This window comes from Neoarius graeffei, chromosome 24 (assembly GCF_027579695.1).
Source record: "Neoarius graeffei isolate fNeoGra1 chromosome 24, fNeoGra1.pri, whole genome shotgun sequence".
In the NCBI taxonomy this organism is placed as follows: Eukaryota; Metazoa; Chordata; class Actinopteri; order Siluriformes; family Ariidae; genus Neoarius; species Neoarius graeffei.
The window spans coordinates 904615-929969 of NC_083592.1; the positions used below are offsets into that span (position 1 = coordinate 904615).

Here is a 25355-nt window from a genome sequence, read left to right on the forward strand (position 1 = left end):
GAGAAGAGAAAAGGTGAATGACTTGTTGGCGGGTCTGAAGAAACAGCAGTCTGTGTTTACTCACAGCCGAGAGATCGGCGATGCTGCAGTGAAAGCTAGCTACCTTATTGCTAACAAAATTGCACTGGCTTCAAAACCATTCAGTGGGGGTGAATTTGTGAAGTCGTGCATGCTGAAGGCTGCAGAGATTGTGTGCCCTGAAAAGCGTCAGGCTTTTGCAAATACCAGTCTGACAAGAAACACAGTTTCAGACAGGATTTCTGATCTTTCGGCGGATGTGGATAGCCAAATGAAGCGCAAAGTAAAGTCATTTATTGCTTTTTCAGTTGCACTTGATGAAAGCACGGACATTACAGATGTTGCGCAACTGGCCATATTCATCCGCGGAGTTGATGACACTTTGACCATCACCTAGGAGTTCTTGGAGCTGGTGCCAATGACGGATACCACAACAGCAGGAGATATTTTCACCGCCCTCGTCGGAGCGCTGGACAGGGTCGGAGTGGACTGGTCCCGCGCTGTCAGCCTGGCTACAGATGGTGCGCCATCAATGATCAGGAAAAAAGCAGATGTCGTGACAAGATTCAGAGAGAAAGTTCAGATGGCAAATGAAGGACGTGATTTTTGGACTTTTCACTGTATTTTGCATCAGGAGGCATTGTGTTGCAAGTCATTAAAGGTCCCATGGCATGAAATTTTCACTTTCTGAGGTTTTTTAATGTTAAAATGAGTTCCTCTGACCTTCTTAAGTCACCCCAGTGGCTAGAAATTTCATAATGTGTAAACCAAACTCTGCCCACCCTTTGTCAACATTTGAGAATGGCGCGTTAAAATGGCGCGTTGATAGGCTCTTCCCTTTACTACGTCAGCAAGGGAGATGATCCCCACGCCCCCCCTCTGGATTCCCACCCACTGTATGGATTGCCCACCCAGCTCAAAAGTTGCCACCAAACATGGAAATTGCGCTGTACATGGATGTGACAGCACAGAAAGGAGTCTGTTTTTACTGCCGACGGGAGAGCCCCTGAAGACGCAGTGGCTTAATTTTATTTACTCCAATAATACACCGTCGAGTCTACCTAAGACGGTGTATGTTTGTCGGAAGCATTTTCCTGATGAATGTTTCCACAACTTGGGACAGTACAGGGCAGGTTTTGCACATCAACTGTCACTGAAGCCTGGGTCCGTACCAAGCATCCCTGCCGCATCAGCCACAAACACCGAACAAGTAAGTGTATAACTGTTAAGTCGTTTTGCCGTGTTTTAAAATCGGTGCCACGTTAGCCTTGCAATGGCTACATTAGCTGTGCAGCTAACCGCTTCCTGCAGTTAGCCAGGTACTCTGCGCTACAAAACCAAAAAGCATGCAGCATGCTCTGTTATAATAGCCAATCAAAACAGTTTTTACAAAGACACCCACATTCTTTTAAGTCACTTGTTCATTTTATTTGTTTGTTTGTTCAGTAAAAACCCAAACATTTGTTGAATTTATTTTATTTCCTCGCGTCGCACCTTAATGACGTCAGCGCGCGGTATTTTTCCCTTCGCGGTTTGTTCCTTCTCTCTCGCCATAGTAAGACACCCACATCCGCTTGTTCTGACCCACTGGAGGGAGCGTCACAGTGCTGTTAGCCAATCAGAGGTAACACGTTTACATGTCATGAATATTAATGATAAGAGCTGAAATCCTGTCGTTCTCCCGCCACCCACTCCTCCACCAAACTAGAACAGCCTGAAACAGGAGAACCACAGCATTTTTTTCACCAAAACCGGCTCACAGGGCATTCATTCATACTAGAGACCACCGCACAGTTAATGAAAAAACGATGCCATGGGACCTTTAAAGATGGAAAACGTCATGGAGGTAGTCGTCCGAACTGTTAATTTCATTCGATCCAGAGGCCTGAATCACCGTCAGTTTGACAGCCTTCTCAGAGAGAAAGACTTCAACTATGGCCTGCCATACCACACCGAGGTAAGATGGTTAAGCCGAGGTGCTGTGCTGAGGAGGTTCTTTAATTTACGAGTGGAAATTGAACAGTTCATGGAAAAAAAGGGCAAACCAGTGTTAGAATTTCAGTCCACAGAATGGATACAGGACCTTGCATTTATGGTGGATGTTACAGAGCACCTGAATAACTTGAACAAAATGCTGCAAGGGCGCAACAAAGTTGTCACGCAGTATTATGACCGCATATGTGCGTTCAAGTTGAAGCTGTCATTGTGGGAGAGACAACTCACGGGTGGTGATGCTGCTCACTTTCCTTGTCTGAAAGATGTGTGCGCGACCCAACATGCCGCAGACATGAAGTGGTTCAAAGATAAGATAACGGGACTATTGCGGGAGTTTGAGCAACGCTTTCAGATTTTTGGTGAACTGAAAGACTTCAAGGTTTTTTGCTCTCCATTCACCGTGAATGCCTCTGATCTGCCCGTCAACATCCAACTTGAAATAACAGACTTGCAGTGTGGCTCAGATTTGAAGGGCAAATTTGCCGCAGCTGGCTTTGACGCATTTTATCAGTATCTCTTGCCAGGTTACCCCAACTTGACAGCCCTTGCTGCAAACATGTTTGGAACCACATATCTTTGTGAGCAAGTTTTCTCCGTAATGAGCATCAATAAAACAAAGCTGCGTTCAAGGCTCACGCACAAGCACTTAAATGACATCCTGAAACTGGCTGTCACTCAGGATGTGACACCTGATATCGATGCACTTGTGAAAGCTAAACGACGCCAGGTTTCAGGAGTAAAATATACCGTGGGTTGAATGCACTTAAAATGCTGCATGAGAAACACCCTGATATAGTTCTGTGAAAATGAATATCTTCTGTGGAGGTTTAAAGAAAGTGAACAGTGTGTGATTTACTGTAATAATTCATAGTTCATAAGTTTGTTTTATTGAAATTGTTTATGCATTGCACAGCTTTTATTTTTCTATCAATAACTAGTGTAGCCTACAAGGCAGGGAGTGACTCAACCCTCTTGAATAGTTTCAGTTTGTATGGTGTGGTGATTTAGCTCGGAATTAAGATGTGGAAATGACAAATGAGGTATTTGATACCTACGGTAGAAGAGTTGTTTTTGTTCAATCCCAGATAGTCTGTGACTTAAAGTTGTATGCCTTTGTAGAAACACTGAGACAAAGTCTAAGTTCCAATCACTGAGGCATTGTGTTCTTGAAATTGCACCAATTTTGTCCTCAGAATTTTTTAACTAATTTGAAGTGTTTTGTCACTGTGTTTTGTTTACTTGTGATGTGTACAGTTTGTGTGTACAATTTTCAGAATGTTCTTGTACTATTTTGAACCAAACAAACAAAGAAAACAATCTGAAGTTGTCGTTATTTTTAATCTATTATGCCATGATTTTACCGCTCCGGCCCGCGCAGGAATGGATTTTCCTCCATGTGGCCCCTGAGCAAAATGAGTTTGGCACCCCTGATCTAATGTGTACTGACCTGTCCAACCCCAGTGGCTGGGGATTTTTACTGAACCTGCATGTCTTTGGACTGCGGGGGAAACCGGAGCACCCGGAGGAAACCCGCACAGGGAGAGCATGCAAACTCCACACAGAAGGGCCCCCGTCGGCCATGAGGTTTAAACCCAGAACCTTCTTGCTGTGAGGTGACAGTGATGACCACTACACCACCGTGCCGTACAGCGGTGTATAAAACCATTTCTAATTAATGGCTGGTGAAATCAGCCGTGTTGTTTGATTGTGCAATAGCAAGAACTCATCTCCAATCCACAGTGATGTGTTCTCTGTTCTCAAGTCTTTGCGAGTTCATTCTTGCAAGATGACTTACCAAGTGCACAAGTCCATACTGTGTGTACTTAGTATTGAGAAACACCCAGGAGTCATTTACCCAGTGATTCCTGGAGTCATTTACCCTGGAGTCATTTACCCAGTGATTCCTGGAGTCATTTACCCTGGAGTCATTTACCCAGTGATTCCTGGAGTCATTTACCCAGTGATCCCTGGAGTCATTTACCCTGGAGTCATTTACCCAGTGATCCCTGGAGTCATTTACCCAGTGATTCCTGGAGTCATTTACCCTGGAGTCATTTACCCAGTGATTCCTGGAGTCATTTGCCCTGGAGTCATTTACCCAGTGATTCCTGGAGTCATTTGCCCTGGAGTCATTTACCCAGTGATTCCTGGAGTCATTTACTCTGGAGTCATTTACCCAGTGATCCCTGGAGTCATTTACCCAGTGATTCCTGGAGTCATTTGCCCTGGAGTCATTTACCCAGTGATTCCTGGAGTCATTTACCCTGGAGTCATTTACCCAGTGATTCCTGGAGTCATTTGCCATGGAGTCATTTACCCAGTGATTCCTGGAGTCATTTACCCTGCAGTCATTTACCCAGTGATTCCTGGAGTCATTTACCCTGGAGTCATTTACCCAGTGATTCCTGGAGTCATTTGCCCTGGAGTCATTTACCCAGTGATTCCTGGAGTCATTTACCCTGGAGTCATTTACCCAGTGATTCCTGGAGTCATTTGCCCTGGAGTCATTTACCCAGTGATTCCTGGAGTCATTTGCCCTGGAGTCATTTACCCTGGAGTCATTTACTCAGTGATTCCTGGAGTCATTTACCCTGGAGTCATTTACCCAGTGATTCCTGGAGTCATTTGCCCTGGAGTCATTTACCCAGTGATTCCTGGAGTCATTTACCCTGGAGTCATTTACCCAGTGATTCCTGGAGTCATTTACCCTGGAGTCATTTACCCAGTGATTCCTGGAGTCATTTGCCCTGGAGTCATTTACCCAGTGATTCCTGGAGTCATTTACCCTGGAGTCATTTACCCAGTGATTCCTGGAGTCATTTACCCTGGAGTCATTTACCCAGTGATTCCTGTAGTCATTTGCCCTGGAGTCATTTACCCAGTGATTCCTGGAGTCATTTGCACTGGAGTCATTTACCCTGGAGTCATTTACTCAGTGATTCCTGGAGTCATTTACCCTGGAGTCATTTACCCAGTGATTCCTGGAGTCATTTGCCCTGGAGTCATTTACCCAGTGATTCCTGGAGTCATTTACCCAGGAGTCATTCACCCTGGAGTCATTTACCCAGTGATTCCTGGAGTCATTTACCCTGGAGTCATTTACCCTGGAGTCATTTACCCAGTGATTCCTGGAGTCATTTGCCCTGGAGTCATTTACCCAGTGATTCCTGGAGTCATTTACCCTGGAGTCATTTACCCTGGAGTCATTTACCCAGTGATTCCTGGAGTCATTTGCCCTGGAGTCATTTACCCAGTGATTCCTGGAGTCATTTACCCTGGAGTCATTTACCCAGTGATTCCTGGAGTCATTTGCCCTGGAGTCATTTACCCAGTGATTCCTGGAGTCATTTGCCCTGGAGTCATTTACCCAGTGATTCCTGGAGTCATTTACCCAGTGATTCCTGGAGTCATTTACCCAGGAGTCATTTAACCAGTGATTCCTGGAGTCATTTACCCAGTGATCCCTGGAGTCATTTACTCTGGAGTCATTTACCCAGTGATCCCTGGAGTCATTTACCCAGTGATTCCTGGAGTCATTTACCCTGGAGTCATTTACCCAGTGAATCCTGGAGTCATTTGCCCTGGAGTCATTTACCCAGTGATTCCTGGAGTCATTTGCCCTGGAGTCATTTACCCAGTGATTCCTGGAGTCATTTACCCTGGAGTCATTTACCCAGTGATTCCTGGAGTCATTTGCCCTGGAGTCATTTACCCAGTGATTCCTGGAGTCATTTGCCCTGGAGTCATTTACCCAGTGATCCCTGGATTCATTTACCCTGGAGTCATTTACCCAGTGATTCCTGGAGTCATTTGCCCTGGAGTCATTTACCCAGTGATTCCTGGAGTCATTTGCCCTGGAGTCATTTACCCAGTGATCCCTGGAGTCATTTACTCAGTGATTCCTGGAGTCATTTGCCCTGGAGTCATTTACCCAGTGATTCCTGGAGTCATTTACCCTGGAGTCATTTACCCTGGAGTCATTTACCCAGTGATTCCTGGAGTCATTTGCCCTGGAGTCATTTACCCAGTGATCCCTGGAGTCATTTACCCTGGAGTCATTTGCCCTGGAGTCATTTACTCAGTGATTCCTGGAGTCATTTACCCTGGAGTCATTTGCCCTGGAGTCATTTACTCAGTGATTCCTGGAGTCATTTACCCTGGAGTCATTTGCCCTGGAGTCATTTACCCAGTGATTCCTGGAGTCATTTACCCTGGAGTCATTTGCCCTGGAGTCATTTACTCAGTGATTCCTGGAGTCATTTACCCTGGAGTCATTTACCCAGTGATTCCTGGAGTCATTTGCCCTGGAGTCATTTACCCAGTGATTCCTGGAGTCATTTGCCCTGGAGTCATTTACCCAGTGATCCCTGGAGTCATTTACCCTGGAGTCATTTACCCAGTGATTCCTGGAGTCATTTGCCCTGGAGTCATTTACCCAGTGATTCCTGTAGTCATTTACCCTGGAGTCATTTACCCTGGAGTCATTTACCCAGTGATTCCTGAAGTCATTTACCCTGGAGTCATTTACCCAGTGATTCCTGGAGTCATTTGCCCTGGAGTCATTTACCCAGTGATTCCTGGAGTCATTTGCCCTGGAGTAATTTACCCTGGAGTCATTTACCCAGTGATTCCTGGAGTCATTTGCCCTGGAGTCATTTACCCAGTGATTCCTGGAGTCATTTACCCTGGAGTCATTTACCCAGTGATTCCTGGAGTCATTTACCCAGTGATTCCTGGAGTCATTTACCCAGTGATTCCTGGAGTCATTTGCCATGGAGTCATTTACCCAGTGATTCCTGGAGTCATTTACCCTGCAGTCATTTACCCAGTGATTCCTGGAGTCATTTACCCTGGAGTCATTTACCCAGTGATTCCTGGAGTCATTTGCCCTGGAGTCATTTACCCAGTGATTCCTGGAGTCATTTACCCTGGAGTCATTTACCCAGTGATTCCTGGAGTCATTTGCCCTGGAGTCATTTACCCAGTGATTCCTGGAGTCATTTGCCCTGGAGTCATTTACCCTGGAGTCATTTACTCAGTGATTCCTGGAGTCATTTACCCTGGAGTCATTTACCCAGTGATTCCTGGAGTCATTTGCCCTGGAGTCATTTACCCAGTGATTCCTGGAGTCATTTACCCTGGAGTCATTTACCCAGTGATTCCTGGAGTCATTTACCCTGGAGTCATTTACCCAGTGATTCCTGGAGTCATTTGCCCTGGAGTCATTTACCCAGTGATTCCTGGAGTCATTTACCCTGGAGTCATTTACCCAGTGATTCCTGGAGTCATTTACCCTGGAGTCATTTACCCAGTGATTCCTGTAGTCATTTGCCCTGGAGTCATTTACCCAGTGATTCCTGGAGTCATTTGCACTGGAGTCATTTACCCTGGAGTCATTTACTCAGTGATTCCTGGAGTCATTTACCCTGGAGTCATTTACCCAGTGATTCCTGGAGTCATTTGCCCTGCAGTCATTTACCCAGTGATTCCTGGAGTCATTTACCCTGGAGTCATTTACCCTGGAGTCATTTACCCAGTGATTCCTGGAGTCATTTACCCTGGAGTCATTTACCCTGGAGTCATTTACCCAGTGATTCCTGGAGTCATTTGCCCTGGAGTCATTTACCCAGTGATTCCTGGAGTCATTTACCCTGGAGTCATTTACCCTGGAGTCATTTACCCAGTGATTCCTGGAGTCATTTGCCCTGGAGTCATTTACCCAGTGATTCCTGGAGTCATTTACCCTGGAGTCATTTACCCAGTGATTCCTGGAGTCATTTGCCCTGGAGTCATTTACCCAGTGATTCCTGGAGTCATTTGCCCTGGAGTCATTTACCCAGTGATTCCTGGAGTCATTTACCCAGTGATTCCTGGAGTCATTTACCCAGGAGTCATTTAACCAGTGATTCCTGGAGTCATTTACCCAGTGATCCCTGGAGTCATTTACTCTGGAGTCATTTACCCAGTGATCCCTGGAGTCATTTACCCAGTGATTCCTGGAGTCATTTACCCTGGAGTCATTTACCCAGTGAATCCTGGAGTCATTTGCCCTGGAGTCATTTACCCAGTGATTCCTGGAGTCATTTGCCCTGGAGTCATTTACCCAGTGATTCCTGGAGTCATTTACCCTGGAGTCATTTACCCAGTGATTCCTGGAGTCATTTGCCCTGGAGTCATTTACCCAGTGATTCCTGGAGTCATTTGCCCTGGAGTCATTTACCCAGTGATCCCTGGATTCATTTACCCTGGAGTCATTTACCCAGTGATTCCTGGAGTCATTTGCCCTGGAGTCATTTACCCAGTGATTCCTGGAGTCATTTGCCCTGGAGTCATTTACCCAGTGATCCCTGGAGTCATTTACTCAGTGATTCCTGGAGTCATTTGCCCTGGAGTCATTTACCCAGTGATTCCTGGAGTCATTTACCCTGGAGTCATTTACCCTGGAGTCATTTACCCAGTGATTCCTGGAGTCATTTACCCTGGAGTCATTTACCCAGTGATTCCTGGAGTCATTTGCCCTGGAGTCATTTACCCAGTGATCCCTGGAGTCATTTACCCTGGAGTCATTTGCCCTGGAGTCATTTACTCAGTGATTCCTGGAGTCATTTACCCTGGAGTCATTTGCCCTGGAGTCATTTACTCAGTGATTCCTGGAGTCATTTACCCTGGAGTCATTTGCCCTGGAGTCATTTACCCAGTGATTCCTGGAGTCATTTACCCTGGAGTCATTTGCCCTGGAGTCATTTACTCAGTGATTCCTGGAGTCATTTACCCTGGAGTCATTTACCCAGTGATTCCTGGAGTCATTTGCCCTGGAGTCATTTACCCAGTGATTCCTGGAGTCATTTGCCCTGGAGTCATTTACCCAGTGATCCCTGGAGTCATTTACCCTGGAGTCATTTACCCAGTGATTCCTGGAGTCATTTGCCCTGGAGTCATTTACCCAGTGATTCCTGTAGTCATTTACCCTGGAGTCATTTACCCTGGAGTCATTTACCCAGTGATTCCTGAAGTCATTTACCCTGGAGTCATTTACCCAGTGATTCCTGGAGTCATTTGCCCTGGAGTCATTTACCCAGTGATTCCTGGAGTCATTTGCCCTGGAGTAATTTACCCTGGAGTCATTTACCCAGTGATTCCTGGAGTCATTTGCCCTGGAGTCATTTACCCAGTGATTCCTGGAGTCATTTACCCTGGAGTCATTTACCCAGTGATTCCTGGAGTCATTTACCCAGTGATTCCTGGAGTCATTTACCCAGTGATCCCTGGAGTCATTTACCCTGGAGTCATTTACCCAGTGATCCCTGGAGTCATTTACCCAGTGATTCCTGGAGTCATTTGCCCTGGAGTCATTTACCCAGTGATTCCTGGAGTCATTTGCCCTGGAGTCATTTACCCAGTGATTCCTGGAGTCATTTACCCTGGAGTCATTTACCCAGTGATTCCTGGTGTCATTTGCCCTGGAGTCATTTACCCAGTGATTCCTGGATTCGTTTACCCTGGAGTCATTTACCCAGTGATTCGTGGAGTCATTTACCCAGTGATTCCTGGAGTCATTTTCCCTGGAGTCATTTACCCAGTGATTCCTGGAGTCATTTGCCCTGGAGTCATTTACCCAGTGATCCCTGGAGTCATTTACCCTGGAGTCATTTACCCAGTGATTCCTGGAGTCATTTACCCTGGAGTCATTTACCCAGTGATTCCTGGAGTCATTTGCCCTGGAGTCATTTACCCAGTGATTCCTGGAGTCATTTACCCTGGAGTCATTTACCCTGGAGTCATTTACACTGGAGTCATTTACCCAGTGATTCCTGGAGTCATTTACCCTGGAGTCATTTACACTGGAGTCATTTACCCAGTGATTCCTGGAGTCATTTACCCTGGAGTCATTTACCCTGGAGTCATTTACCCAGTGATCCCTGGAGTCATTTGCCCTGGAGTCATTTACCCTGGAGTCATTTACCCAGTGATTCCTGGAGTCATTTACCCAGTGATCCCTGGAGTCATTTACCCTGGAATCATTTACCCAGTGATCCCTGGAGTCATTTACCCAGTGATTCCTGGAGTCATTTACCCTGGAGTCATTTACCCAGTGATTCCTGGAGTCATTTGCCCTGGAGTCATTTACCCAGTGATTCCTGGAGTCATTTACCCTGGAGTCATTTACCCTGGAGTCATTTACACTGGAGTCATTTACCCAGTGATTCCTGGAGTCATTTGCCCTGGAGTCATTTACCCTGGAGTCATTTACACTGGAGTCATTTACCCAGTGATTCCTGGAGTCATTTACCCTGGAGTCATTTACCCTGGAGTCATTTACCCAGTGATCCCTGGAGTCATTTGCCCTGGAGTCATTTACCCAGTGATCCCTGGAGTCATTTACCCTGGAGTCATTTACCCAGTGATTCCTGGAGTCATTTACCCTGGAGTCATTTACCCTGGAGTCATTTACCCAGTGATTCCTGGAGTCATTTGCCCTGGAGTCATTTACCCAGTGATCCCTGGAGTCATTTACCCTGGAGTCATTTACCCAGTGATTCCTGGAGTCATTTACCCAGTGATCCCTGGAGTCATTTACCCTGGAGTCATTTACCCAGTGATCCCTGGAGTCATTTACCCAGTGATTCCTGGAGTCATTTGCCCTGGAGTCATTTACCCAGTGATTCCTGGAGTCATTTGCCCTGGAGTCATTTACCCAGTGATTCCTGGAGTCATTTACCCTGGAGTCATTTACCCAGTGATTCCTGGTGTCATTTGCCCTGGAGTCATTTACCCAGTGATTCCTGGATTCGTTTACCCTGGAGTCATTTACCCAGTGATTTGTGGAGTCATTTACCCAGTGATTCCTGGAGTCATTTTCCCTGGAGTCATTTACCCAGTGATTCCTGGAGTCATTTGCCCTGGAGTCATTTACCCAGTGATCCCTGGAGTCATTTACCCTGGAGTCATTTACCCTGGAGTCATTTACCCAGTGATCCCTGGAGTCATTTGCCCTGCAGTCATTTACCCAGTGATTCCTGGAGTCATTTACCCTGGAGTCATTTACCCAGTGATTCCTGGAGTCATTTACCCTGGAGTCATTTACACAGTGATTCCTGGAGTCATTTGCCCTGGAGTCATTTACCCAGTGATCCCTGGAGTCATTTACCCTGGAGTCATTTACCCAGTGATTCCTGGAGTCATTTGCCCTGGAGTCATTTACCCAGTGATTCCTGGAGTCATTTACCCTGGAGTCATTTACCCTGGAGTCATTTACACTGGAGTCATTTACCCAGTGATTCCTGGAGTCATTTGCCCTGGAGTCATTTGCCCTGGAGTCATTTGCCCTGGAGTCATTTGCCCTGGAGTCATTTGCCCTGGAGTCATTTACCCAGTGATCCCTGGAGTCATTTACCCTGGAGTCATTTGCCCTGGAGTCATTTACCCAGTGATTCCTGGAGTCATTTTCCCTGGAGTCATTTACCCAGTGATCCCTGGAGTCATTTACCCTGGAGTCATTTACCCAGTGATTCCTGGAGTCATTTGCCCTGGAGTCATTTACCCAGTGATTCCTGGAGTCATTTACCCTGGAGTCATTTACCCTGGAGTCATTTACACTGGAGTCATTTACCCAGTGATTCCTGGAGTCATTTGCCCTGGAGTCATTTGCCCTGGAGTCATTTGCCCTGGAGTCATTTACCCAGTGATCCCTGGAGTCATTTACCCTGGAGTCATTTGCCCTGGAGTCATTTACCCAGTGATTCCTGGAGTCATTTTCCCTGGAGTCATTTACCCAGTGATTCCTGGAGTCATTTACTCAGTGATTCCTGGAGTCATTTACCCAGTGATTCAGTCGACTTGCTGAAGGAGACTAAAAGTAGTCATTTGCTTTTTAATACATAAATATTCTAAAGATTAGAAAAGTATGCCATATTTATGATATTTATATGGAAGTGTGTGTGAAGTGATATTTGTTCTCATCATCCTGTGTGTGTACTGACCTGTTGACTTCAGACTGGAAGCGAGCCCCACCCCACTCCTCCATCTCTCTGTGAGCCGATTCAGCTCGGTTCTGCAGACTTCGCAATGTCTCCACACACTGCAGCTTCACCCGCTCCAAACGCACACATACAGAGCGCTCTACACATACACACACACACACACACACACACACACGAGATGAGATGTCCAGTAAGTACCAGGTAGCATGCGCTGATGGTAAACCATTTATTATTAGTCTGTTTATTTATTATTATTATTATTATTACTACTCTGTTTATTTTTTTTAGTCCAGTTATTATTAGTTAATCAATCATAGCTTTATTTATCTTCGATATGTACAATGAGTCAAAGACTCGTAACAAATACAATTGAACTAATAAAAGCTCTAAATTAAAAATATTTTTTTTTAAAAACATTAAACTACTATAATAGCTGAAAATCAAATATATATCATTATATCAAGAAGGTCTTCTATAAGATATATTAAAATTAAAAATTTTAATGTTGTTAAATTGAGAATATAACTAAATGCAATTTAACTGTATTGATCACAAATATTACATTTGCACAACGTGCCACGAGTAAGATTAGTATTGAGCACACAGCTCACTGTGAATGAGCCATTACTATAGAAACGATACCATATTAGAAAGAGTACATTAATATAAACCTGTGATGTGCAGCTGCACTATTGTCAGAGCTGCTGTTATAGAAAACTAATCAACACCTTCTGACCAATCAGAGTCCAGAACTCAGCAGCAGCATGGTGTAATGATCTTTATTCTTTGACTTGTGTTCTTCGCTCACTTGGGAAACTGCAAATGTTCTGCTGTCTCTGGATTGTCACCTGTGTTTCCTGCGAAGATTGGCCTTTTAAACTCCATCACCAACAAAGCGTCACTCGTTAATGACCGAATTATCCAAAAGACCCTGGACAGACTTCTGCTGATGGAAACATGGCAACAGGCTGAGGACTATCTGCATTTAAATGTGTCTTCACCAGCTGGATACACACACATATCAAAGCCACGTCTCACAGGGAAGGGTGGAGGTCTTGCTGCAGTTTTCTGATGTGGTTTGAAACTTAAAGAGATCATTTTTCATGATGTTACATCTTGTGAATATCTGGCTTTGAAAACCTCCACTCCCACACCAATGTTGCTGATCTTAATCTATCGACCTCCCAAATCATCACCATCTCTTTTTCTGTCTGAACTGAATGAACTGCTAACTGTAGCCTCATCTGTCTGTCCTGCCATCGTTCTTCTGGGTGACTTTAACATTCATGTTGACGCTAGTTGCTCCCTGACTGATGAGCTCTTGACTGTCTTTGAATGTTTTGGTTGAACTCAGCATGTTGACTTTCCCACACATAATCCTGGTCATATACTTGACTCGCTTTGCTCTACTGGTACAAAAATTGTATCTGTATCGGGTTCTGATGGCGGTTTTACTGATCAGGTTGATTGAGCGTTGTCTCAGTGTGCCACCTTCTAAACTTCCTCTGCGTTCTACTGTCTCTTTCCGTAATCTTTCTTCTATTGATGTGCATTCTTTCTCTGCCTCTCTCCTCTTCTTTTTGTAAATTTGCTGAGGTTTCCTCTCCTGATGATACAGTTGCTATTTACAATAATACTATAATCTAACACACTTAACACTTTCGCTCCCCTTAAAACTAGACAGGTCTCCACGAATCGCGCCTCTCCTTGGTTCACCTCTGAGCTCAGGGCCATGAAGGCCAAGGGAAGGCGGCTAGAGCGCCTTTATAAGAAAACTGGCCTTACTATTCATCTTTCACTCTTCTCTGAACACATAGTAAAGTATAAGGATGCTCTTAACGCTGCCCGATCCTCTTACTACGCTAACATCATTAAGAGTGGCAACCATAGACCCAAAGCTCTGTTTAATGCAATAAATAAACTTCTTCAGCCTCCTTCCTCAACCACTCCCAGCTCCCCTGCTCAGTGTCAGGCTTTTTTGGATTTTTTCAAGGATAAAATTGCCAGTATTTACCAACACTTTCATTCTGAAATTCATTCTTCTGTCCCGCTAGTAGCTCTTTCTCATAAAGCTGACTGCTGTCTCTCTGCTTTCTCTCCTGTTGATTCTTCTAAAGTATCGGAAATCATGACTAAGTCCTCCTCCTCCTCGTGTCTGCTGGACCCGGCACCCACTGCACTTCTTAAATCCTGTGTATCTGCTATCTCCCCTTATATTGCTCATTTGATTAATCAGTGTTTTGCTTTAGGCACTGTTCCCATCTCCCTCAAAATTGCTTCAGTTACACCAATACTAAAGAAACCTGGTCTAGATCCTCTTTCACCATCCAATTACAGACCCATCTCTAATCTCCCTTTCCTAGCTAAAGTAATGGAGAGAGTTGTAGCCTCTCAGCTTCATACTTTCCTTGCTCGTAATGATCTCTATGAACCCTTTCAGTCAGGCTTTCGCAATCTGCATAGCACTGAATCTGCTCTCTTAAGAGTTGTTAATGACCTCCTGCTTTCAACTGATGCTGGTCATCTCAATGTCCTTGTTCTCTTGGACCTCACAGCTGCCTTTGACACTGTACATCATGAGAGACTCATTTCCAGACTGTCTTCTTTTGGTATTACTGGCTTAGCTTTAGCCTGGTTTCAGTCATATCTAGCAAACAGGCAACAGTTCATCTCTATTGGTGTTCATAAATCATCCACTGCTACTGTTGCTCAAGGTGTGCCTCAGAGCTCTGTCCTTGGTCCCCTTCTTTTTATATGTTTCTCCTATAGGCCAGATTATTCGTAACCATGGCCTTAATTTTCATTGTTATGCTGATGATATTCAAATCTACATCACTATCACCCCTTCCATAGCCTCTGTTCAGCTGCTAAGGTCTTGCATCACTGACCTTAAGCAATGGCTGCATAAGAACTGCCTTAAACTTAATGCTGGCAAAATGGAGGTTCTATTAGTAGGTACCAAAAGAGAGGTTCTGAACTTCTCCAATTTCACTACTGATGTTGATGGTGTGTCTATTAGTCCTTCCCAAGTTATAAAAAACCTTGGAGTTATCTTTGACCCCACCCTTACGTTTGAACCCCATTTTAAACTCATTACTAAGAATGCTTTCTTTCACCTCCACAATATTGCACGTCTCCGCCCTTTTCTCTTGGAAACTGATGCCAATATGTTGGTCAATGCGTTTATCTTTTCTTGTTTTGACTACTGCAGTTCTCTCTTTTATAGTCTCCCTGCCACATTGCTCAATCGCCTGCAGTCCATCCAAAACTCAGCAGCTCGAGTCCTCACACTCCCCAAGCGCACTGCTCACATCACTCCTGTTTTACAGCAACTGCACTGGTTGCCAGTTATCGCTCGGATTAAATACAAAATCTTGCTGTTAACCTATAAAGCTCTTCATGGTTTCGCCCCTTCTGATCTCTGTGAGCTAATTAATTTGTACTGTCCCTCCTGCTCCCTCAGATCTTCTGTCTGTGGACTTCTGACTGTTCCACGGTTTAAACTGGATCTATGGGCGGCAGATCATTTAGTGTTGCTGCTCCTAAACTTTGGAACTCGTTACCACAATCACTTTGTGACTGTTCCACTCTCTCTTCCTTCAAAGCCAACTTGAAAACATTTCTCTTTACCTCACACTACTCTTCCTAGTGGGTTTTTTCTTTTTTTTTTCTTTTTTTTGTGTAACTTCTGTGTAAATCGTCTTTGGGTTTGTGAAAGCCGCTATATAAACTGAAATAGGATTATGTGTTATATACCCTCTGATAAATGTGCGATATTCTGACTGTGCAATATCCCCACACAACTCTCAGCCCCCTCCCAAAATGTGCAATATTTCCATATAACTTTCCCCTCTTTTCATAATCCAGGAACAGCACTCAGGACTAGCTTTTTATTTTATTACTGTTATTTAACATTTGCCCTCTCCTTCTGTTTAATACTTGTATTTTTTAAATTTTGTATATATCACCACCTTTTTGTATAGTGCTTTATCATTTATATTTTTTGTTATAGTGTTCTATTTCCTAACGTTGTATTGTATAGTGTTTTTTTAATAGTGTTTTATTTCCTAAACTGTTGACTCAGAGCTCTGCACAAAAATTCCAATGTGTCTGAACTGTTGGTTTATGCACAAATGGCAAATAAAAACCTTGACCTTATTTATTTAATCAGTAAAGACCTTCACCCTTCAGGTTTATCTTTGTGTGTGTGTGTGTGTGTGTGTGTGTGTGTGTGTGGTGTGTGTGTGTGTGTGTGTGTACCCTCATGTTGTAATGCAGTTTTGTACTCCAGTCTCATGGTTCTCAGTGTCCTCTTCGGCACTTCTGTAGTGTCCTCCTTCAGTGGGGGGGGCTCCTGGGTGGAGGAGGGGGGATCTGTAACACACACACACACACACACACACACACACACACACAGATGAGATGTCCAGTAAGTCCCAGGCAGCATGTGCTGATGGTAAACGTGGATTTGGAACACAGCCCTGTTGTGTCCAGTAAAGGCTGCCTGTGGTGCTGGAACTCGATTTGAGACCAGAGTGTGTTCCTAATTAAATCAGTGTGTATTAGGCTTTACAGCTCCATTCTGCTCCAGTCACTCCCACAATGCATTGCTCTCTCACCATCTCACTACTACACTCCAGTCTTCATTGAGCTCATTCATGAAAAACTAACTAAAGTTATGAGTATTTTATGGAATACTCAATATAACAGGGGCCAAAACTTTCTCACATACAAACATAAATAATAATTTAATGGAGACTATAATGTACTGAAATAAAGACATTTTAAACAGAATTTAGTAAAATAAACAAGAAGACAGAGTCATCTATATCCCCCCCCCGATATATCACATATATACCAAGTTTCAAGATATTATTTGTCACGTTTTTCAAGTTCTACTGCAGGAAACCAACCCGACCTCTTTACACTGACCTCAGCAGCCCAGGGCATCAACCCACCGGACCTTTGGTCCAGGGGAGCTAAAAATTACAATTCCTCACATTTCTTAGGATGAAAAGGCCCAGATACATTACTGAACAACACATACACCAACTTTCATGACCAAACCACTCATAGTTTTCAAGTTCTGCTCCAGAAACAAAACCGACCCTTAAGACTAACCTGAGAGACTAAGTCTGAAATTGTTTCCATGGAAACATGAAAAATTAAAATTTCTCAAATGTCTTAGTTTGAAAAGGCACATCTACATCACCATGTTAACATGTTTACCAAGTTTCAAATCCGTATCATCAATAGTTTTGGATATATGCTCCAGAAACGAACATTGCTCTTAGAAACAAAGTCAAAATATATTTATGTAAAAATTTGAAAAATACTTTTTTTTTCAAAAATACAAAATAGCAAAAGGCACCAGTTCACATGCTGCTTGATCTGTATACAAAGTTTCATGAAGATATCTTCAGTAGTTTTAAAGATATGGCCTGGAAACTAAAACGGGACCGGATGGACAGACGGACGGAACCCGTTTCTATATCCCCCGCTAAACAAAGTGAGAGCAGCAACACCCAAACACACAAAGGGGTGTTTTGTTTTGACAGAGCTGTGCTTTATGAGATGGCATGGTTGGGGAAAAGAATCAGGTTTATCTGATCAAATGATTCAATTCTGAACATCGTGTTAGTTGTGCACTTACACAGTAACGACGAACTTAAACTCAACAGTGTAACGCTGACGAGAGCACAGAGAGAGAGAGAGAGAGAGAGAGAGAGAGAGAGCTTTACACACTGAGACAGGCCTGTAAATGTGTGTGTGTGTGTGTGTGTGTGTGTGTGTGTGTGTGTGTGTACCTTCCTTCTTGTCTTTATCAGTGTGTGTTGTGGGGACGGGAGTGTGTGACTCTGCGTGTGTTGATTTTCTGTCCATCTGCTGCTGCAGCTCCTCGTTCCTCTCCTTCTCCAACTGCTGCATCTCTGCTGTTACCTAACACACACACACACACACACACACACACACACACACACACACACACTGTCAAGTGTTTTTATTTAGTTCTGATGAGAAACAGGAGTCACTATAGACCTTCTAAAACTAATGAGTTAACAAAAATACAAACATAAATAATGCACTAATCAGTGTGAAATCAGTGGTTCGCTTTGATGTAATTGTTACATGCTCGACTCTGCACTCCGCTTCGTTCTCCCATTCGGTTAGCAAAGAGAGCCAACTGTACTCATTACTAACTGCTGCTTCCTTCCAAGATTCATTTTTCTTCCTCATGTCTCTCTACACATTTAATAAGAGGTTATTATAAAACAAGGCTCATAAATTGTTCTTTTTGTCTGAGCATCAAAACAGGAAAAGGGAGCTCACTGCAGGTAGGAACTGAAGTTGTGAGTGGGGAATTGAAGAAATGTCACACCACATGTGGCTGAGGTCCGAAATCACTTGCTCGTTCACCCTACTCACTATCTAGGGAATTACTATATAGAGGACTAAATAGTGAGCTCATTGGTAAAATGTAAAAACTCTTTGGGACACGAGTCCGCCGCGCTGGTATTTACGTCATTACCGTCACACAATTAAAGCGTGCCGATCAGTCGGCTGGTGGGTTTTTAAAATAATAAATCCCTGCATGTGTTTCTGTAATAAATCCATATTATACTGAGCGCATTTCACACATTGATCAGTATAGAGTACTCTGTGTCTGCTGCAGCTTTCAGTCCGTTTAAATCAAGGCTGAATCCGTTCTTCTTTGCCGCTGCTTTTTATTAAATCACATTTGAGGCTTTTGATTTGATTTTGTTTTCAGTGTGACCGCAATGCATGATGGGATATATTGCTTTGGTTAGTGACCATCGTTGTACACTACGATTTTGTGATGCATTGTGGGATACTTTGAGTGCACTACTGTATATAGGGTGTAATAATCCTCACTAAGGTTTCAGACAGCACTACAAAATGGCGTCCTCACTATACAGTGCGCTGTGTAGGGAGTAGGAAGCGATTTCGGACACTGGGCTTGTTTGTGAGGATTGTTTGGATGTCACTTCTTTACAGTAATGCACGCTCTTCAGATCATGGCTCTCTGATGTACCTGTCCATAGAAAATAAACACTCGTCGCTTTGTCACTCACTAATGTACACACTGGGTAAGTCTCCGCCTCCTCTGAAACTCTGTTTCTGATTGGGCAGCATGTTACCTGTAAATGAACTTGATGGCTGCTGCAGTGAAGCGAGTGGAAACAGGGAAATGTGAGACGTGGACATGATTCTCTGAGGTCCTGCTGTGAATTCTGTGTGCTGATGTACATGTGACAGTCAGAGGTCATGTGTCATGTCATGTGTGTTACCAGCTTTGTGACAGAAGTGACAGCTGCATGATGGAAATCCTGCAGTAGTTCCTCATCAGGGTGAACCTCGTCTTTCTCTGTGGGTAAGTCAGCTGTGGAGGGCCTGTGTGCAACACACACACACACACACAAAAACAACAACACACAACTAAGATATGATGATGAAATGTGCATTGTATTCTCTCTAAAACATAATTAACATCAGAAATAAACACTTCTGAAGTGGCTGTACTTCACACCAGGCACTAAATCATCACACTGAATAAAGTAAGTTGTGTATCATCGCTTAAAAGTAAATGAATGAAAGGAGATAAACGTGCATCTGTGTATACACAACATTAATTATACTGTTCGAGTGGGTCAGGGTGTTATTAACGCAAGCTGTTTGCTCAGTGGGGTGGGGTTGAGGTTGGGGTGGGGTTGAGGTTGGGGTTGGGGTTGAGGGTGGGGTTGGGGTTGAGGGTGGGGTTGAGGTTGGGGTGGGGTTGAGGTTGGGGTTGGGGTTGAGGGTGGGGTTGGGGTTGAGGGTGGGGTTGAGGTTGGGGTTGAGGTGGGGTTGAGGTTGAGGTTGGGGTCCCAAGTTCAAACATAGACTGGGGGTGGGGAGGTGTTGGGGGCAGATGTTGAAAGCCCCTGGGTGAGACATTAGAACGAGGAACACAGCAGAATAAGTGCAGAGAATTCCTTCGTGACGGTGTGTTTACGGTTTAGAACAGAACAGGACACGGCTTTGATACAGAAGGGTCCAGAGCTTCAGGGCATGAGCTTACATACACATTCATGAGGCTCAACTGTGATGCACAAAACTGTCCATCACATCAGCCCCGCCCTTTAATTTATCACCAAATAACTCCTATTTATCATGGGGGAGGGGGGGAGACAAGCGACCTTAATAAAATGCTGGAACACTGTCACTGAAAATAATTTGTGGAGCTGGAACTTAAAATGCAACTTTGGCCTGTTTCAGAGTCTGATATTACATGGAGTGGAGTATTATGGGATGTGTAGTGGAGTATTATGGGATGTATCTTGCCTATTTGCTCTCTCAGGCTGGATGCTGTTGCCATCGGTGATATCACGCAGCGTGATGCAGGTAAACTCAGGTGTAGCTTCAGGTACAGCATCCCTGAACATAGCTGCATAATAAGCTCTCAACAGACGCACAGTGTACTGAAACCTGTCCACTTCCACCTGCTCACACACACACACACACACACACACACACACACACACACACACACACACATTTTTTTCCAGTTCCTATAATGAAAACCTGGTGTGTGTGTGTGTGTGTGTGTGTGTGTTACCCGTATGAGAGTATAGTAGTGGTTAATGAGAAGAGAAGTGTGATTTTCGAGCCAGCCGTCTTCTGTAAGAGCTGCTTTCTCCTGCACCGCCTCCTCTTTCCTCTTATCACAGATATCCCACAGACGCTCTTGCAGATCCTACACACACACACACACACACACACACACACAGAGAGGATAAAAAGCATTTTATATAAATGTAAACCAACCTCTATGATATAAAACGTGTTTCCCTTTATAATCTAAAAAATATAAAATAATGAACATGGCGTGTTTTCAAATTTGTACAAAATCTCTTTACACTGCATCAAGGATTTTCTGCACAGAATTTTTTTTTAAATTTGATTCACTAAATTTAATCAGTCATTCATGTTCAGTCATCACTTTATCCTGCGCAGGGTGATTGTGGATCCAGAAAAGGAAAAAGGTTCAAATTTTCTGATTCGGAAAAAGAAACATTAAACAGGTCGAATTGAACACAATGGTGAGAATGCTGACGGTAATTAGATTAGATTAGATTAGATTAGATTAGATTAGATTAGATTAGATAAGATAAAACCTTATTGATCCCTTTGGGAGGGTTCCCTCAGGGAAATTAAGAATTAAGAAATAACTGGACATTGGGTTTCCATGCTGTTGGTTTCCATGCTGTTTATTTGCTTTGTGCTCCTATGAGAGTCAGAAGCAGTTAATTCTATTTGTAAAAGGATGATATTGTAAATGTACTGTTATGTCTTTTAGGGTGTGGTTCTTTGTAAGTGAACCATGCTCAGTCCTGTTATAGTGGCCCTGACAGGGGATTCGCTGTAGAAATCCTCAGGGCTTTTAGTGTTCACAGTGCAAGTGGACTTGGGAGGGTTAAGAGACTCAGTCCTCTTTCTGGAAATTTTAGCATTAATGAGAATTCCACCCACTTCTTGTTCACACCATGACTCCTTTCCGACAGTTTAATAGTGAATATGTGGACCACTGAACAGAAAGGCTGCTTTACAGGATGCTTGACCGACATGATCATTTCTCTGAAATGTTGAATTAGCTGACAAAGACAGCAGGCAAAACAGATCTGAAGTGAAATCGAAAGCATTTTTGATGCTGAACCATCAAAATCAGCTCCTGCTTCATACGACAGATCTACTGACCGCAGCACTGGCTGATGGGAGCGATTGGGGTTTTCTGTCACTCACACACTCCTGGGCTTACTGCTGCCTAACAGCCTCAACTCCATCACATCACTGCTAGCAACACTGTCGGGCGGCACGGTGGTGTAGTGGTTAGCGCTGTCGCCTCACAGCAAGAAGGTCCGGGTTCGAGCCCCGTGGCCGGCGAGGGCCTTTCTGTGCGGAGTTTGCATGTTCTCCCCGTGTCCGCGTGGGTTTCCTCCGGGTGCTCCGGTTTCCCCCACAGTCCAAAGACACGCAGGTTAGGTTAACTGGTGACTCTAAATTGCCCACAGGTGTGTGAACGTGCAGAAAGGAACCGGCCACCTGCTGGTAAACATGGTTCACCTCAAGCCCAGATCGGGTTCGGTGGTGATGATGAGTGTCACTGTCACTCTATTAACTTATCTGTCATGTTGCTGCCTCACACTACTGACCTTATTGTTGGATCACGACACCACAGAAAGCCATTTGAGATGTTTTTCTGTTAAGTGACAAAGAAATTAGAGCCCTGTATCCACAGTACCTCTCAAGGTGATGTCACGATGACAAAATGTAAAGCAGCCTGAGACTGCTTTATTTTCACATTGCACAAATCAAACGAACCACGAACGACCCGTACTGCGACCAGCTCTGAAGGGTCTCCAGGTTTCTATCGCCTCTGATGGTGGTCTGAGTGTGGCTCACCTGTGGGTCACTGCGGAGGGCTCCGAGTTCATCTGTTGTGTTCATGTGTGCACAGAAAACACCAAGTCATGGATCTGAGTCCACTGAGAGCACTGAAACACACCGGGGGTGAGAACACGCTTCCTGTTCACCTCCATCCTCCTCCTCCTTCTCTATTTCATGACTGTGGTTTTGTTCGACTGAATTCTTAAATTATTTAATCAATTATTATGAACTTCAATTATAATATATTATTATATACTAATTTATATATTAATTTAATTCCAGTTAATAGTAGTCAATAATTTGATGAGGTTTTTTTTGGTTTTTTACCTGGGTGGGCGGGGTCGAGAGGAAGCACAAGTTAAAAAAAACAAGTTAGTGGTGCTCCGGGGAACCGTCTGAACCCTGGAGCTGTGAGGAGATGCTGATACACACTGCACCACCGGACTGCGCTGCACTTATTCAGCTCTTTAATTCATCAATTTCTTTTCTTCTGTCGTCAAAAAGGTCAGTGATAAACATTTTTCTTTAAAATTTCAAAAACTTGTTTATCACAAAGGCTGTTTCATATGTTTTTGTCGTAAAAGTTTTGTTGATGTACAGCTGACTCTGTGTGTGTGTGTGTGAGAGAGAGAGAGAGAGAGAGAGAGAGAGAGAGAGAGAGAGAGACCTCCAGTCTCTGGTGCAGTTCTGATTTGGTCTCGTCTTCGTGTCTCGTGTCGTCTGCCACACTGTTATATTCACGCTGCCACGCCCACACAAACTCCTGCTTCAGATCCGGTCTCGTCAGGTACTGTTTATATTCCTCTCTGTGTTTTACACACACACTTACAAATTTGTATATTACACAGACAAATACACACACAATGAAAGCACTTACAGTGCCCAGTAAACACACACACACACACACACACACACACACACCTGATGTTGTGGAGGTGGTGTATGATGAGGTTTCTCTCCTTGCGCAGGTTCTGCATCACAGCTTTAACGTTGGAGACGTACAAACTGCACATGTTCTCCCAGTGTGACAGCAGATTCTCTGACACTTCCTACACACACACACACACACTTACAGACGCTGTAAAGTACCATACCTCATAACTGATGCTGTGCTCAGGTGTAGCATTCGCACCTCGGGTAGCTGATGATCCACATACACCCAGGAGGAGGAGCCAGGCTCAGAAGGCGGGGCTTTAGCAGCTGATGAGGAAGAGGCTGACGCCTTCCTGGGATCACCTGCCGGGGTATAACAGTACAGGTGTGTTAAATCACAATTCTGCTGAGTTCTGGACTCTGATTGGTCAGAAGGTGTTGATTAATTCTCTCTCACAGCGGTTCTGACTGTAGTGCAGGTTTATAATAATGAACTCGCTCTGATATGGTATGGTTTCTATAGTAACGGCTCATTCACAGGGATGTGCACAGTGGACGCGCCACTGATAATAAACAGTACAAACAGTGCTTTGTTGTTGATCATTTTCCTATAACAGCACAGCCCCAAGTGTTTTATTCCTTATTATACACTATATATTGTTTTATTAAACTGATAATACTGTAATGAGCAGATCTGAGATGTGTAGTGTATAGAGTGGAGGGCAGTGTACAGCGATACGGGGTAAAGTGCTATCCGTGTTGCGTTCTTACCACAGCTGTCTGAGTCTGGTTTCTGGACGTCTGTAGACGCTGACATATCGTCTGTTGCTGTGTGTAACGGAGTGTGTGTCCCTGCAGAGATGAGCACACAGTAATCAGTGCAGTGTGTGTTTGTGTGTAAAACACCTTTTCATTATTTCTGACAGAAGTCAGACAGGAAATTGTTCATGTTCACTGTAGAGTCACACACAGGGCTACAGGAAGTGCGTTTCTGAATATTTCTATCCATGTGAGGCTGTGGATGCACTGACAGGAAGTGACCAAACGACAGGAAGCAACATGTTTTGGCCGTAACTATGTGCAGGCAGCGAGTTATTCACAGGTCACTATTTTAAATCCCACATTCACTCCACAGTCACTGATATCTTACCAACACAGTTTAGAGTTCTATACCAGACAAACTGAGTGATGAGCTCATTAGAACATTTTTTTCAGCGCTTTTGGGTGTGGCATGCTAGTTAGCCAATATTAGCTAATTAATATAGCAGAAATAATAGCTATGGTTCTTTACCATTGCTAGCTGGCTAATTACACACGTATCATATGTTCAGCAGAAACACACCCCAAATGTTAACGATCAGTTTTCCGTTTTAAATTCTGTCTTATCTCGACTTCAGATTTTAATGGCAGAATTTTTTTTGCTTGTTTTCGGTGTTAAATATAGCAGCAGGACAGAACACTACACATTCATTTGTGATGTCCACTGCCTTTCAGAAAGTGCTACCTTTTTCTGCAGCGTCCCTCGTGTGTAACAGCACTGTCTCCACCGTCCTGTACAGCGTGTCCTCGTCCACATCCGCGTCCACCTTCACCAAGATCTTCTGTTCCACTCCAAACCAGTCCTCCAGCCTCGGCCATGAGTCCTGAAAACCCACAATCCTGCACATACACAACAACAACAAGAGTAAAAATATCATTTACACTGATTTTCAAAGCTTTCTTTAAGGATATGTTTATTTCCTGTATCTGTATTTCCCTTAACGTGATGCTCTTTATTGTTTGGAAATGAAAACCTCTGTGATGTGTAGTTTCTTTTACTCTCACTGACTCATTCTGCAATAACAGTGACTTTTTTAAAATACAACTATAATGCTTAATGGAATCTATCTATCTATCTATCTATCTATCTATCTATCTATCTATCTATCTATCTATCTATCTATCTATCTATCTATGCTAAATTAATCTTGTACCTCTAACACCAAAGGTTGTTTTAAAAAGTATGTAACATGAACATGCTTACATATTAAATAAAACACAATT

At 43.9% G+C, this 25355-nt stretch overlaps 1 protein-coding gene across 1 annotated transcript in view; it reads right to left on the minus strand.

Annotated features, from left to right (window-relative positions):
• LOC132872685 (sperm flagellar protein 2-like) overlaps positions 1-25355 on the minus strand; it is a 236466-nt gene that overhangs the window by 21458 nt on the left and 189653 nt on the right. The window contains exons 18-28 of the mRNA XM_060907666.1: positions 24817-24971; positions 24084-24164; positions 23572-23675; positions 23361-23488; positions 23107-23245; positions 20611-20748; positions 20337-20494; positions 19304-19406; positions 17801-17933; positions 16254-16367; positions 11994-12132 (exon numbers count right to left, since the gene is read on the minus strand). Of these exons, the coding sequence (XP_060763649.1) occupies positions 11994-12132; positions 16254-16367; positions 17801-17933; positions 19304-19406; positions 20337-20494; positions 20611-20748; positions 23107-23245; positions 23361-23488; positions 23572-23675; positions 24084-24164; positions 24817-24971 (1392 nt within the window). The remainder of the gene's footprint in view (positions 1-11993; positions 12133-16253; positions 16368-17800; positions 17934-19303; positions 19407-20336; positions 20495-20610; positions 20749-23106; positions 23246-23360; positions 23489-23571; positions 23676-24083; positions 24165-24816; positions 24972-25355) is intronic.